General features: G+C 46.3%; 1 protein-coding gene across 7 annotated transcripts in view; it reads right to left on the reverse strand.

Moving 5' to 3' along the window:
- Positions 1-15832, reverse strand: part of LOC118372431 (ephrin type-A receptor 3-like) — a 230768-nt gene that overhangs the window by 114022 nt on the left and 100914 nt on the right. For all 7 annotated transcript variants that reach the window (XR_008077269.1, XR_008077267.1, XR_008077268.1 and 4 more), the window contains exon 6: positions 2722-2877. Coding sequence is in view for 4 of the 7 variants with exons in the window: in XM_052476502.1 (XP_052332462.1) it covers positions 2722-2877 (156 nt within the window). In the remaining 3 variants the exon portion in view is untranslated. The remainder of the gene's footprint in view (positions 1-2721; positions 2878-15832) is intronic.

Consider the following 15832-nt stretch of genomic DNA (forward strand, 5'->3'; position numbering starts at 1 on the left):
ATGGGACATCTAGGAGTGCCAAGAAAGAAGCTCGTCAAAGGTAATGAATGTTTTATATTTTATTTCTGCGTTTTGGTTTGCGCCGGCTAACGCAAAATCTGTCGTGTTAGGTGACGTTGCAGTATTTTGAGGGTGCATGGTATCAGATAATAGCTTCTCATGCTTTCGCCGAAAAGCATTTTACAAATCTGACTAGGTGGATAGATTCACAACGAGTGTAGCTTTAATTCAGTACATTGTATGTCCATTTTAATGAAAGTTTGAGTTTTATCAACCTCTATAGGTGGTGCTCTTGAACATTTCCGCTGATTGATGTTCCCACCACGGGACCACATCCCTAACAAGATTTATTAACATATAGCTTCAATAAAGTTCGAACCGGAGTATTCTTTTGTGTCTTGATGAGCAATGGAACGCAAGTGGATACCATGAGGAATGAGCGTGATCAGAAAATGGCTGACTGCCAGTCACCTGATAGATTCTGCTCTCATTCAGTTCCACAACACAGTAGAAGTCTCATTAAAATTTCTATAGATGGGTGACATCTAGTGGAACCCCTAGGAAGTGCAACATCATTAATATATCAAGGGGATTTCATTGGGAACTGTGTTGAATACATACCAAGCTCAGATTTCTCACTTCCTGTTTTGATTTATCCTCAGGATTTTGCCTCCAATATGAGTTATGTTATACTCACAGACATCATTCAAACAGTTTTAGAACTATCCGATAGTAAAAATAATATGCATATATTAGCAACTGAGACTGAGGAGCAGGCCATTTACTTTGGGCAACTTATTCATCCAAGCTTCTCAATACTGCCCCCCAGTCATAACAAATTTTAACAGTCTGATGGCCTTGAGATAGAAGATGTCTTTCAGTCTCTCGGTCCCAGCTTTGATGCAACTGTACTGACATCGCAGGCAGTGGCTCAGGTGGTTGTTGTCCTTTATGATCTTTTTGGCCTTCCTATAATATCGGGTGGTGTAGGTGCCCTGGAGGGCAGGTAGTGTGCCCCCGGTGATCCGGTGATGCGTTGTGCAGACCTCACTACCATCTGGAGAGCCTTACGGTTGTGGGCGGAGCAGTTGCCGTACCAGGTGGTGATACAGCCTGAAAGGATGCTCTCGATTGTGCATCTGCAAAAGTTTGTGTTTTTGGTGACAAGCCAAAGTTCTTCAGCCTCCTGAGGTTGAAGAAGCGTTGCGGCGCAATCTTCACCTCTTTGTCTGTGTGGGTGGACCATTTCAGTTTGTCTGTGATGTGTACGCCGAGGAACTTAAAACTTTCCACCTTCTCCACTACCGTCCCGTCGATGTGGATATCGGGCCGCCCCCTCTGCTGTTTCCTGAAGTCCATGATCATCTCCTTTGTTATGTTGACATTGAGTTTGAGGTTATTTTCCTGACACCACACTCCAAGGGCCCTCACCTCCTCCCTGTAGGCCGTCTTGTCGTTGTTTGTAATCAAGCCTACCACTGTAGTGTCGTCTGCAAACTTGATGATTGAGTTGGAGGAGTGCATGGCCATGCAGTCATGGGTGAACAGGAAGTACAGGAGAGGGCTGAGAATGCACCCTTGTGGGGCCCCAGTGTTGAGGATCAGCGGGGTGGAGATGTTGTATCCGACCCTCACCAGGAAGTTCAGGACCCGGTTGTACAGGTCGAGACCTAGGGTCTCGAGGTTAATGACAAGATTACAGGGTACTATGGTGTTAAATGTTGAGCTGTAGTCGATGAACAGCATTCTTACATAGGTATTCCTCTTGTCCAGATGGGTAAGGGCAGTGTGCAGTGTGATTGTGATTGGGTCGTCTGTGGACCTATTGGGGCGGTAAGCACATTGGAGTGGGTCTAAGGTGTCAGGTAGGGTGGAGGTGATATGGTCCTTGACTAATCTCTCAAAGCACTTCATGATGACGGAAGCATGTGGGAACAGTAGACTGGGATAAGGATTGATTGAATATGTCCGTAAACACACCAGCCAGCCGGTATGCGCAGGGCTCTGAGGACGCGGCTTGGGATGCCATCTGGGCCGGCAGCCTTGCGAGGGTTTTAACATGTTTAAATATTTTATCACGTTGGCTGCAGTGAAGGAGAGTCCGCATGTTTTGGTAGCGGACCGTGTCGGTGGCTTTGTATTGTCCTCAATGGGGCGGCAGCGTAGCCTAGTGGTTAGAGCGTTGGACTAGTAACCGGAAGGTTGCGAGTTCAAACCCCCGAGCTGACAAGGTACAAATCTGTCGTTCTGCCCCTGAACAGGCAGTTAACCCACTGTTCCCAGGCCGTCATTGAAAATAAGAATATGTTCTTAACTGACTTGCCTGGTTAAATAAAGGTAAAATAAAAAAATAAAAAATAAAAAGAAGTTGTTTAGTTTGTCTGGGAGCAAGACATCCTGGTCCGCAACAGGGCTGGTTTTCTTTTTGTAATCCGTGATTGACTGTAGACCCTGCTTCATACCTCTCGTGTCTGAGCCATTGAATTTCGACTCTACTCTGTCTCTATACTGACGCTTAGCTTGTTTGATTGCCTTGCGGAGGGAATAGCTACACTGTTTGTATTCGGTGATGTTTCCGGTTGCCTTTCCCTGATTAAAAGCAAAAAAGGCTCTATGTCAAAGAAGACGAAATGACAATGGACTCAACTGATGTTTTGTGCTTGTCTACAAGTGTGTCAAAGTGAGTGTGCATGTGTGTTCTTGTGTGTGTGTGTTACTCACGTGTGCAAGCCATGGAGCGTGGGTCCGTCTCTGCGCGGTGGAAGCCTTTCTCACACACACACTCGGAGGCTCTCTCCAGGTGGGAGGAGCTATGTGGCGGGCATTTTGTGCAGTAGGCGTCGGTCGCTGAGGCCTTGTAGGAGCCTGGTCTGCACGCTGGAGAGAGGTAAACAAGAAAACACAGGCTTAGAAATCTGCCGCTACACATGGTCTACAAGGTAAGACAGGGGAGGGAACTAGAAAACTATATCATTCTATATTTCTATTTTTATATGGGGTCTACAACCTGAAGTGTGTAAAAAAGGGTTACAAATGAAACACTACTGAAGGTGCTGTAACACTAATGAATGTGCTGTAACACTGATGAAGGTGCTGTACCACTACTGAAGGTGCTGTAACACTACTGAAGGTGCTGTAACACTACTGAAGGTAATGTAACAATACTGAAGGTGGTGTACCACTACTGAAGGTGCTGTAACACTACTGAAGGCAATGTAACAATACTGAAGGTGGTGTACCACTACTGAAGGTGGTGTACCACTACTGAAGCTGCTCTAACACTACCGAAGGTTCTAAAACACTACTGAAGGTGCTGTAACAATACTGAAGGTGCTGTAACACTACTGAAGGTGCTGTAACACTACTGACGGTGTTGTAACACTACTGACGGTGTTGTAACACTACTGACGGTGCTGTACCACTAATGAAGGTGGTGTACCACTACTGAAGGTGCTGTAACACTACTGAAGGTGATGTAACACTACTGACGGTGTTGTACCACTACTGAAGGTGCTGTAACACTACTGAAGGTGCTGTACCACTACTGAAGGTGCTGTAACACTACTGACGGTGATGTAACACTACTGAATTTGCTGTAACACTACTGAAGGTGGTGTACCACTACTGAAGGTGGTGTACCACTACTGAAGGTGCTATACAACTACTGAAGGTGGTGTACCACTACTGAAGGTGATGTAACACTACTGAAAGTGCTCTAACACCACTGAAGGTGATGTAACACTACTGACGGTGATATAACACTACTGAAGGTGCTGTAACACTACTGAAGGTGCTGTACCAATAATGAAGGTTCTGTACCACTACTGAAGGTGCTGTAACACTACTGAAGGTGCTGTACCACAACTGAAGGTGCTGTAACACTACTGACGGTGATATAACACCACTGAATTTGCTGTAACACTACTGAAGGTGGTGTACCACTACTGAAGGTGGTGTACCACTACTGAAGGTGCTATACAACTACTGAAGGTGGTGTACCACTACTGAAGGTGATGTAACACTACTGAAAGTGCTCTAACACCACTGAAGGTGATGTAACACTACTGACGGTGATATAACACTACTGAAGGTGCTGTAACACTACTGAAGGTGCTGTACCAATAATGAAGGTGCTGTACCACTACTGAAGGTGGTGTACCACTACTGAAGGGGCTGTACCACTACTGAAGGTGCTCTAACACTACTGAAGGTGCTGAAACACTACTGAAGGTGGTGTACCACTACTGAAGGTGCTGTATGACTACTGACAGTGTTGTAACACTACTGACGGTGTTGTACCACTACTGAAGGTGGTGTACCACTACTGAAGGTGCTGTAACACTACTGAAGGTGCTGTAACACTACGGAAGGTGCTGTAACACTACTGAAGGTGCTGTACCACTACTGAATGTGCTGTACCACTACTGAAGGTGATGTAACACTACTGACGGTGATGTACCACTACTGAAGGTGATGTAACACTACTGACGGTGTTGTACCACTACTGAAGGTGCTGTACCACTACTGAATGTGCTGTTACACTACTGACGGTGTTGTAACACTACTGACGGTGCTGTACCACTAATGAAGGTGGTGTACCACTGCTGAAGGTGCTATACCACTACTGACGGTGATGTAACACTACTGAAGGTGCTGTAACACTACTGAAGGTGGTGTACCACTACTGAAGGTGGTGTACCACTACTGAAGGTGCTATACAACTACTGAAGGTGGTGTACCACTACTGAAGGTGCTGTACCACTACTGAAGGTGCTGTAACACTACTGAAGGTGCTGTAACACTACTGAAGGTGATGTAACACTACTGATGGCGCTGTACCACTACTGAAGGTGCTGTACCACTACTGAAGGTGCTGTAACACTACGGAAGGTGCTGTAACACTACTGAAGGTGGTGTACCACTACTGAAGGTGATGTAACACTACTGACGGTGTTGTAACACTACTGAATGTGCTGTACCACTACTGAATGTGCTGTACCACTACTGAATGTGCTGTACCAATCATGAAGGTGCTGCACCACTACTGAATGTGCTGTACCACTACTGAAGGTGGTGTAACACTACTGACGGTGTTGTACCACTACTGAATGTGCTGTACCACTACTGAAGGTGCTGTAACACTACTGACGGTGATGAAAAACTACTGAATTTGCTGTAACACTACTGAAGGTGGTGTACCACTACTGAAGGTGGTGTACCACTACTGAAGGTGCTATACAACTACTGAAGGTGGTGTACCACTACTGAAGGTGCTGTAACACTACTGAAGGTGCTGTAACACTACTGAAGGTGATGTAACACTACTGACAGTGTTATACCACTACTGAAGGTGCTGTACCACTACTGAAGGTGCTGCAACACTACTGAAGGTGCTGTACCACTACTGAAGGTGATGTAACACTACTGAAGGTGCTGTAACACTACTGAAGGTGGTGTAACACTACTGAAGGTGCCTGTACCACTACTGAAGGTGCTGTACCACTACTGAAGGTGCTATAACACTACTGAATGTGCTGTACCACTACTGAAGGTGCTATACCACTACTGAAGGTGCTGTACCACTACTGAAGGTGCTGTACCACTACTGAAGGTGCTGTACCACTACTGAAGGTGCTGTAACAGTACTGAAGGTGCCGTAACACTACTGAAGGTGCTATAACACTACTGAATGTGCTGTACCACTACTGAAGGTGCTGAAATGCTATACCACTGCTGAAGGTGCTATACCACTGCTGAAGGTGCTGTACCACTACTGAAGGTGCTGTAACACTACTGAAAGTGCTCTAACTCCACTGAAGGTGTGTAACACTACTGACGGTGATATAACACTACTGAAGGTGCTGTACCACTGCTGAATGTGCTGTACCAATAATGAAGGTGCTGTACTACTACTGAAGGTGCTGTACCACTACTGAAGGTGCTGTAACACTACTGAAGGTGCTGTACCACTACTGAAGGTGCTGTACCACTACTGAAGGTGCTGTAACACTACTGAAGGTGATGTAACACTACTGACGGTGTTGTACCACTACTGAAGGTGGTGTACCACTACTGAAGGTGCTATACAACTACTGAAGTTGGTGTACCACTACTGAAGGTGGTGTACCACTACTGAAGGTGCTGTAACACTACTGAAGGTGCTGTAACACTACGGAAGGTGCTGTAATACTACTGAAGGTGCTGTACCACTACTGAATGTGCTGTACCACTACTGAAGGTGATGTAACACTACTGACGGTGATGTACCACTACTGAAGGTGATGTAACACTACTGACGGTGTTGTACCACTACTGAAGGTGCTGCACCACTACTGAATGCGCTGTTACACTACTGACGGTGTTGTAACACTACTGACGGTGCTGTACCACTAATGAAGGTGGTGTACCACTGCTGAAGGTGCTATACCACTACTGACGGTGATGTAACACTACTGAAGGTGCTGTAACACTACTGAAGGTGGTGTACCACTACTGAAGGTGGTGTACCACTACTGAAGGTGCTATACAACTACTGAAGGTGGTGTACCACTACTGAAGGTGCTGTACCACTACTGAAGGTGCTGTAACACTACTGAAGGTGCTGTAACACTACTGAAAGTGCTGTAACACTACTGAAGGTGATGTAACACTACTGATGGCGCTGTACCACTACTGAATGTGCTGTACCACTACTGAAGGTGCTGTAACACTACTGACGGTGATGAAAAACTACTGAATTTGCTGTAACACTACTGAAGGTGGTGTACCACTACTGAAGGTGGTGTACCACTACTGGAGGTGCTATACAACTACTGAAGGTGGTGTACCACTACTGAAGGTGCTGTAACACTACTGAAGGTGATGTAACACTACTGACAGTGTTATACCACTACTGAAGGTGCTGTACCACTACTGAAGGTGATGTACCACTACTGAAGGTGCTGTAACACTACTGAAGGTGCTGTACCACTACTGAAGGTGCTGTAACAGTACTGAAGGTGCTGTAACACTACTGAAGGTGCTATAACACTACTGAATGTGCTGTACCACTACTGAAGGTGCTGAAACACTGCTGAAGATTCTATACCACTGCTGAAGGTGCTATACCACTGCTGAAGGTGCTGTACCACTACTGAAGGTGCTGTAACACTAATGAAGGTGCTGTAACACTTTGGATAAAAGTGTCTGCTAAATGGTACATACAGTGCATCAGAAAGTATTCAGACCCCTTGACTTTGTCCACATTTTGTTACATTACAGCCTTATTCTACAATGGATTAAATAAAGGTTTTTCTCATCAATATACACACAATACCCCATAATGACTATGCGAAAACAGGCGTTTAGAAATGTTTGCAAATGCATTAAAAATAAAAACGTATTTACATAAGTATTCAGACCCTTTGCTTTGAGACATGAAATTGTGCTCAGGTGTATTCTGTTTCCGTTGATCATCAATGAGATATTTCTAGAACTTGTTTGGTGTCCGCCTGTGGTAAATGCAATTGATTGGACATGATTTGGAAAGGTACACATCTGTTTTTATAAGGTCCCACAGTTGACAGTCCATGTCAGAGCAAAAACCAAGCCATGAGGTTGAAATAATTATCTGTAGAGCTCCAAGACAGGATTATGTCAAGGCACAGATCTGCGGAAGGGTACCAAAAAATGTCTGCAGCATTGAAGGTCCCCAAGAACACAGTGGCCTCCATCATTTTTAAATGGAAGAAGTTTGGAACCCCCAACACTCTTCCTAGAGCTGGTCGCCTGGCCAAACTTAGAAATCGGGGGAGAAGGTCCTTGCTCAGGGAGGTGACTAAGTACCCGATGGTTACTCTGCCAGAGCTCCAGAGTTCCCCTGTGGAGATGAGAGAACCTTCCGGAAGGACAAACATCTCTGCAGCACTCCGTCAATCAGGTCTTTATGGTAGAGTCGCCAGAATGAAGCCACTCCTAAGGAAAAGGCACATGATATCCAGTTTGGAATTTGCCAAAAGGCACCTAAAGGACTCTCAGACCATGAGAAACAAGATTCTCTGGTCTGATGAAACCAAGATGGAACTCTTTGGCCTGAATGCTAAGTGTCACATCTGGAGGCAACCTGGCACCACCCCTACAGTGAAGCATAATTGTGGCAACATCATGTTGTAGGGATGTTTTTCAGCGGCAGGGACTGGGAGACTAGTCAGGATTGAGGGAAAGAAAACTGAGCAAAGTACAGAGATCCTTGATGAAAACCTTCTCCAGAGAACTCAGGACTTCAGACTGAGGCGAAAGCTCACCTCCCAACAGGATAATGACTCTAAGCACATAGCCAAGACAATGCAGGAGTGGCTTCGGGATACGTCTCTGAATGTCCTTGAGTGGCCCAGCAGCCAGAGCATGTACTTGAACTCAATCGAACATCTCTGGAGAGACCTGAAAATGTCTGTGCAGCGACGAACGGGAGAAACTCCCCAAAAACAGGTGCCAAGCTCGTAGCATTATACCCAAGAAGACTCGAGGCTGAAATCGCTGTCAAAGGTGTAGTAAAGGGTCTGAATACTTATGTATTGCAAAAATGTCTAAAAACCTGTTTTTGCTTTGTCATTACGTGGTATTGTATGTAGATTGATGAGGGCAAAAAACGATTTAATCCATTTTTGAATAAGGCTGTAATGTAACAAAACATGGAAAAAGTCAAGGGGTCTGAATACTTTCCGAATGGGGTGATTATTATGGGGTGATTATTCTCCTCTGAAGAGAACATGTCCTATCCACAGTCTGGAGATTGAGGGTGTTGGAAACTCAATTCCATAGATGCTTTGTGTGTGTCTGCAGATGGATCAATGCCGTGATGGATTCCTTTGGGTTCTGATTGCGTGTGACGAGCGTGTGTGTGTGTTGAGTGTGTGTTGATTGCGTGTGTTTGTGCTGAAGGTCATGGATTTAATCAAGCAACGAGTCGTTCGCCTCGGCACTGCCGTAAATTACCTCACACACACACACACACGCACGCACGCACACACACACACACACACACACACACACACACACACACACACACACACACGCACGCACACACACACACACACACACACACACATACACATACGCACACACACACACACACACACACATACACATACACATACACACACACACACACACACACACACACACACACACACACACACACACACACACACACACACACACACACACAGACAATCACTGAGTGAGCTGCAGCTCAGGGAATAGTAGGAACTGAGCTACCAATGCCTCTCAATGCAAACAAAAAGAGGGCACATTCACATCAAAAGTAGTATCCATTAATTCACTCAAACACACAAACCAAGAGACTGCAACTTAACTAACCTCACCTAAAAATACATTACCTAGCAGAAACAAAATTAACAGGAGAGAGAAAAAGAGAGCGAGAGCAGGGAAGAAAACTGAAGAAGTGAGAGAGGGGAGAAAAATAGAGCTATGAGAGGAGAACGGACCTGTGCCAGAACTAAAATGTTGAGAAAAGGCCTAAAGAGACCACTCATAGTTTACATGCCCCTTCTACTCTCTCTTATTAAATCACTAATGTTCATTAATTTAATCTCTTCTACTCGCTCTAATTAAATCACTAATGCTTATTCATGTAGTCTCTCTGGCATATCCAGCTGTATTTTGGCCATATTTAGGAAAATAATGAATCATAGGGGAGCTAAGTCCACTAACACAGTCCCATATGGACCTTAGCACTGCCTGTGTGTACAAGTGTGTGTCTTTTTCCGTCAGAGAAACGGGAGCACAGAAGGGACCGTGGCCCAATCTTCTCTGGCAAATAAAAAGCCCACACACACACAAACTCACACACACGTCAGTGCAGAGTAGAGTGGTTTTAGTCTACACAGCCTCAGTGGTACGGCAAGGCGGTTTTGATCAGGCAACTGTAAGGACGCCAGGCCTGGCACGAGGCCCCCTGTCTGTCTCTGTCTGTCTATCTATCTGTCTGTCTGCAGCAGCTTTGAGGTCCTTTGTGTCCCTGTTCCAGAACCAGAACACTCCGGAAGAAAAATGTCCCAGGAGAAAAGCCCCCTTTCCATGCCGGTCCACAGCCTAGCCAACAGCTGACAGGACACACACACACACACACACACACACACACACACACACACACACACACACACACACACACACACACACACACACACACACACACACACACACACACACACACACACACACACACACACACACACACACACACACACACACACACCTAGTTATATGAGCCAAGATCTAACAGGGAAGACAGAGGAAGGAGAGAAAAGGACCCTAGAGAGTTCTCTCTCTGGCACACACACACATACAGTGCCTTGCAAAAGTATTCACCCCCCTTAGCATTTTTCCTACTTTGTTACATTACAACCTTTAATTTAAATTTATTTGTATTTTTATTTAATGTAATGGTGAGGTGAAATGAATCAAATTACTTAAAAACTGTAAAAAACAACAGTAAAACGTATTTATGAAGCCCCTAAATAAGATCTGGTGCAACCAATTACCTTCAGAAGTCACATAATTAGTTAAATAAAGTCCACCTGTGTGCAATCTAAATGTCACATGATCTCAGTATATATACACCTGTTCTGAAAGGACCCAGAGTCTGCAACACCACTAAGCAAGGGGCACCATCAAGCAAGCGGCACTATGAAGACCAAGGAGCTCTCCAAACAGGTCAGGGACAGAGTTGTGGAGAAGTACAGATCAGGGTTGGGTTTAAAAAAATGTCTGAAACTTTGAACGTCCCACAGAGCACCATTAAATCCATTAAATCCATCCACCACAACAAACCTGCCAAGAGAGGGCCACTCACCAAAACTCACGGACCAGGCAAGGAGGGCATTAATCAGAGAGGCAACAAGGATACCAAAAATAACCCTGAAGGAGCTGCAAAGCTCCACAGAGGCTTTACGTAAAGAGTGGACATAAAAAAGCCATTGATGAAAGAAATAAAAGAAGCAAACACATTTGGTGTTCACCAAAATGCATGTGGGAGCCTCCCCAAACATATGGAAGAAGGTACTCTGGTCAGGTGAGACTAACATTGAGATTTTTGGCCAACAAGGAAAACGTTACGTCTGGCACAAACCCAACACCTCTCATCAGCCCGAGAACATCATCAGCAGGGACTGGGAAACTGGTCAGATTTTTAGGAATGATGGATGCCGCTAAATACAGGGAAATTCTTGAGGGAAACCTGTTTCAGTCTTCCAGAGATTTGAGACTGGGATGGAGGTTCACCTTCCAGCGGGACAATAACACTAAGCATAGTGCTAAAGCAACACTCAAGTGTTTTAAGGGGAAACATTTAAATGTCTTGGAATGTTCTTGTCAAAGCCCAGACCTCAATGCAATTGAGAATCTGTGGTATGACTTAAAGATTTCTGTACACCAGCGGAACACATCCAACTTGAAGGAGCTGGAGCAGTTTTGTCATGAAGAATGGGCAAAAATCCCAGTGGCTAGATGTAGCAAGCTTATAGAGACACTAGAGAACTACTAATGTTCTGTTTGGGACTAGAAATGTGAGCCTATCGGTTTAGCTCCTTATGGTAAAAGTAGAAAAGTGGGTGAATTTCTATTGATGTGTGTGTGAGCAAGAGTGTATAGGGTTGATGCATGCACAGACTCACACATAGACACAATTCCTCAGGTAGTAAATGAACACAGAGTATGTGTGTGTGTGTGTGTGTGTGTGTGTGTGTGTGTGTGTGTGTGTGTGTGTGTGTGTGTGTGTGTGTGTGTGTGTGTGTGTGTGTGTGTGTGTGTGTGTGTGTGTGAATAGTGTGTACAGTATGATGCTAAAGAGGGGTGTCTTCTCAGATCAGATGTGTGTGTGTGTCTGATCCAGTCTGTGTAAAAGGCTTGTCTTAGATCCTGTCTCTGTTAGACGCTTGTCTCAGATCCAGTTTCTTTAAAAGGCTTGTCAGATCCAGTCTCTGTAAGAGGCTTGTCTCGATCCAGTCTCTGTTAGAAGCTTGTCTCATATCCAGTTTCTTTAAAAGGCTTGTCTCAGATCCAGTCTCTGTAAGAGGCTTGTCTCACATCCAGTCTCTGTTAGAAGCTTGTCTCATATCCAGTTTCTTTAAAAGGCTTGTCTCAGATCCAGTCTCTGTAAGAGGCTTGTCTCATATCCAGTCTCTGTCAGAGGCTTGTCTTATTAAATATGCATACAGTGTCTGCAGACTGTGTTTATACTACAACTACTGAAGACACACCCTACGTGTTTGTGTGTGTGTGTGTGTGTGTGTGTGTGTGTGTGTGTGTGTGTGTGTGTGTGTGTGTGTGTGTGTGTGTGTGTGTGTGTGTGTGTGTGTGTGTGTGTGTGTGTGTGTGTGTGTGTGTGTGTGTGTGTGTGTGTGTGTGTGTGAGAGAACGAGAGAAAATCTTCACTATGAGTAAGCCGATGAAGTCCAGTGTAAAGGTCTATCTGGGCTAACCACATACCAGCCAGCCAGGGTTTTGACATCAGTCGAGCAATGCGTGCTTATGAACCGTGTTGAAAGTTGGTCATTTACTGATCGGGCATTCATCACACCACACTGAACCAAAGACAGGTTTCATTCAGAGAGGCTTCTCTCTCTCACTCTCTCTCTCTCAAAACAACACAGACAGTCATCAGTAAACAGACACACAGGCATCTAACTCGTAGTGTATCATTAAAATGTTAATCTCATTCACACGTATAACCGCCTTTAAACAGTCTGCCAATAAATGGCCTCGACTAGCTTCAGGTATTTTCTCTCAGTCTTACTTTTCTCCTTCCCTTCATTTTCTATAATGTTTCTCTTCAATGTGAATGTGTGTTTTTTCATTGTGTGTGTGTGTGTGGCACTCCAGAAAGGGAAATTGCTGAAAAATCTCTCTGGCCCAGGCAGTTGAGCACCATGATCACCATGGCAACATGCTTTCAAGATGGAGCCACTTCTCAGCCCCCCTCGAGTACCACGCTGCTCCCTCAGATTACTCGGATCATAGAGCAGTGTGTGTATGTGTGCGTATGGACATCACGTGTGTGTGTGTTAAACCCACGTGTGGGCTATACTGGCACTTCTTCAGGCTTACCCATTTAAAAATGTATACATCAAGCATCAGAGGAGAAATCTGACGAGATTGCATTTGACAGGTCTAAAAGTGTGTGTGTGTGTGTGTGTGTGTGTGTGTGTGTGTGTGTGTGTGTGTGTGTGTGTGTGTGTGTGTGTGTGTGTGTGTGTGTGTGTGTGTGTGAGTGACTGAATGAGTGAGTGAGTGAGTGAAAGAAACAAGTCTTCCGTGGCTTAACATGCACTCAGGTTGTTGGATAAACAACTGTCTGAGAACAGATGGGTCAGTTTATTACACAGTACAGACACATAAATACACTGACTACCATGGTGACATATCACAATACGTTACACTACCACTACTACCACTACTGTTCTGTGTCTGTGTGGTATAAGGTGTGGTTGAGATGTAAGTATATTTCATCATTCTCTCTGGTTGGAATAGAGTCGTCAGTATGGTGAGTTTCTCCAGCCCGAGTCTCTCTCTCTCCATCCTAATCTCTAGTCCTTAATCTGAGCTTTAGGATGCTAATAACCAACCCACCATATCTAATCCTCCCAAATACACTCACCCCTCCTCCCTTAGCCCCTCGGCCCCTCTACCCTCCACCCTTAGCCCCTCACCCCTCCTGCCTTAACCCCTCGGCCCCTCTACCCTCCACCCTTAGCCCCTCGGCCCCTCTACCCTCCACCCTTAGCCCCTCACCCCTCCTCCCTTAGCCCCTCGGCCCCTCTACCCTCCACCCTTAGCCCCTCACCCCTCCACCCTTAGCCCCTCGGCCCCTCTACCCTCCACCCTTAGCCCCTCTACCCTCCACCCTTAGCCCCTCACCCCTCCTCCCTTAGCCCCTCGGCCCCTCTACCCTCCACCCTTAGCCACTCGGCCCCTCTACCCTCCACCCTTAGCCCCTCGGCCCCTCACCCCTCCACCCTTAGCCCCTCACCCCTCCTCCCTTAGCCCCTCGGCCCCTCACCCCTCCTCCCTTAGCCCCTCGGCCCCTCTACCCTCCACCCTTAGCCCCTCACCCCTCCACCCTTAGCCCCTCGGCCCCTCTACCCTCCACCCTTAGCCCCTCGGCCCCTCTACCCTCCACCCTTAGCCCCTCACCCCTCCTCCCTTAGCCCCTCGGCCCCTCTACCCTCCACCCTTAGCCACTCGGCCCCTCTACCCTCCACCCTTAGCCCCTCGGCCCCTCACCCCTCCACCCTTAGCCCCTCGGCCCCTCACCCCTCCTCCCTTAGCCCCTCGGCCCCTCTACCCTCCACCCTTAGCCCCTCGGCCCCTCTACCCTCCACCCTTAGCCCCTCACCCCTTAGCCCCTCGGCCCCTCTACCCTTAGCCCCTCACCCCTCCTCCCTTAGCCCCTCGGCCCCTCTACCCTCCACCCTTAGCCCCTCACCCCTCCTCCCTTAGCCCCTCGGCCCCTCTACCCTCCACCCTTAGCCCCTCACCCCTCCTCCCTTAGCCCCTCGGCCCCTCTACCCTCCACCCTCTATCCCGCCTCAGGCTCAACGCAGCGGAACAGAACAAGTGTGTGTCTGTGTGGTTGTGAGAGAGAGAGACAGAAATACAAAGAAGAATTTGAGACAGAAGACAGAGAGAAAAGGAAGGGGCAACATTGTGCAAGGAAAAATGTCATCCAGAGGGACCTCTAAAAATATACAATGATCCCTCAAATAGATTGTTACAATCTTTAGTTAGAGCTAAGGAGACAGGCGGACAAAACTAGCCTGACCTCTGATCCCTCACCCCTGACCTCCGAGGTCAAACTGGTGCCATGCTGTTACACACAGTTCCCCACACATTCTGACATGATTTGTATATGCAGACATGTAGACCTAGTTCTAGGATTCCATACTACACACAGTGTAGTAACACATGCAGAGTGACACAGTCTGTCAGATCAGAAGTACATGAAACACATGAGCACACTGCAAGCCCTGCTCGGATGTTCTCTCAGTCCCCTGGATGGTGTTCAATTACTAAGGGTGGTCAAGGGGGCCGATGAAGCTTAGCACCAGACACACACACACACACACCACACTGAGCCTTCAGGGTGAATCTACGTGATTGTTATTCCAGTCTGACATCCACATGTGTGTATGTGTGTGTATGTGTGTGTATGTGTGTGTGTGTGTCTCATTGGGCTGTCTGTCATACATTGACCCTGACCTTCGCCAGAACTCCTGCACAAATATTGATTCAATTTCACACTGACAGCGGCACACACACATATATATATATATATATATACACACACACACACTCCTTGGACATGAGAGAGAGAAATAGAGAGGGAAGAAAAATAAAACAGAAAAATAATTGGAGAGGAGAGGGAGACAATCTGGGAGTCTCTGTTTCAGTACAATTTAAGACAAACAAACACACACTCACTCAAACACACACACACACACACACACACACACACTTCCCGAGGGGTAACCTTAGCTGATTACAGACTAATTTCACACATTCCTACAGAGACTATTATCTGCCAGTCTAAAAACAGATTTTTTTTTTTACACTGTTTGTGTGTATGTATGTGTGTGAGTTAGAAAGAGACAGAGAGAATAAAGTCCATCTTAGGCAAGTCGGTTTAGATCAAATTCTTATTTACAAGGACAGCCTACACCAACCAAACCCAGACGATGCTGGGCCAATTATGCATCGCCCTATAAGACTTCAAATCACGACCAGTTGTGATGCAGCCTGGAATCAAACCAGGGTCTGTAGTGACACCTCTAGCACT

This window comes from Oncorhynchus keta, chromosome 23 (assembly GCF_023373465.1).
Source record: "Oncorhynchus keta strain PuntledgeMale-10-30-2019 chromosome 23, Oket_V2, whole genome shotgun sequence".
Taxonomy (NCBI): Eukaryota; Metazoa; Chordata; class Actinopteri; order Salmoniformes; family Salmonidae; genus Oncorhynchus; species Oncorhynchus keta.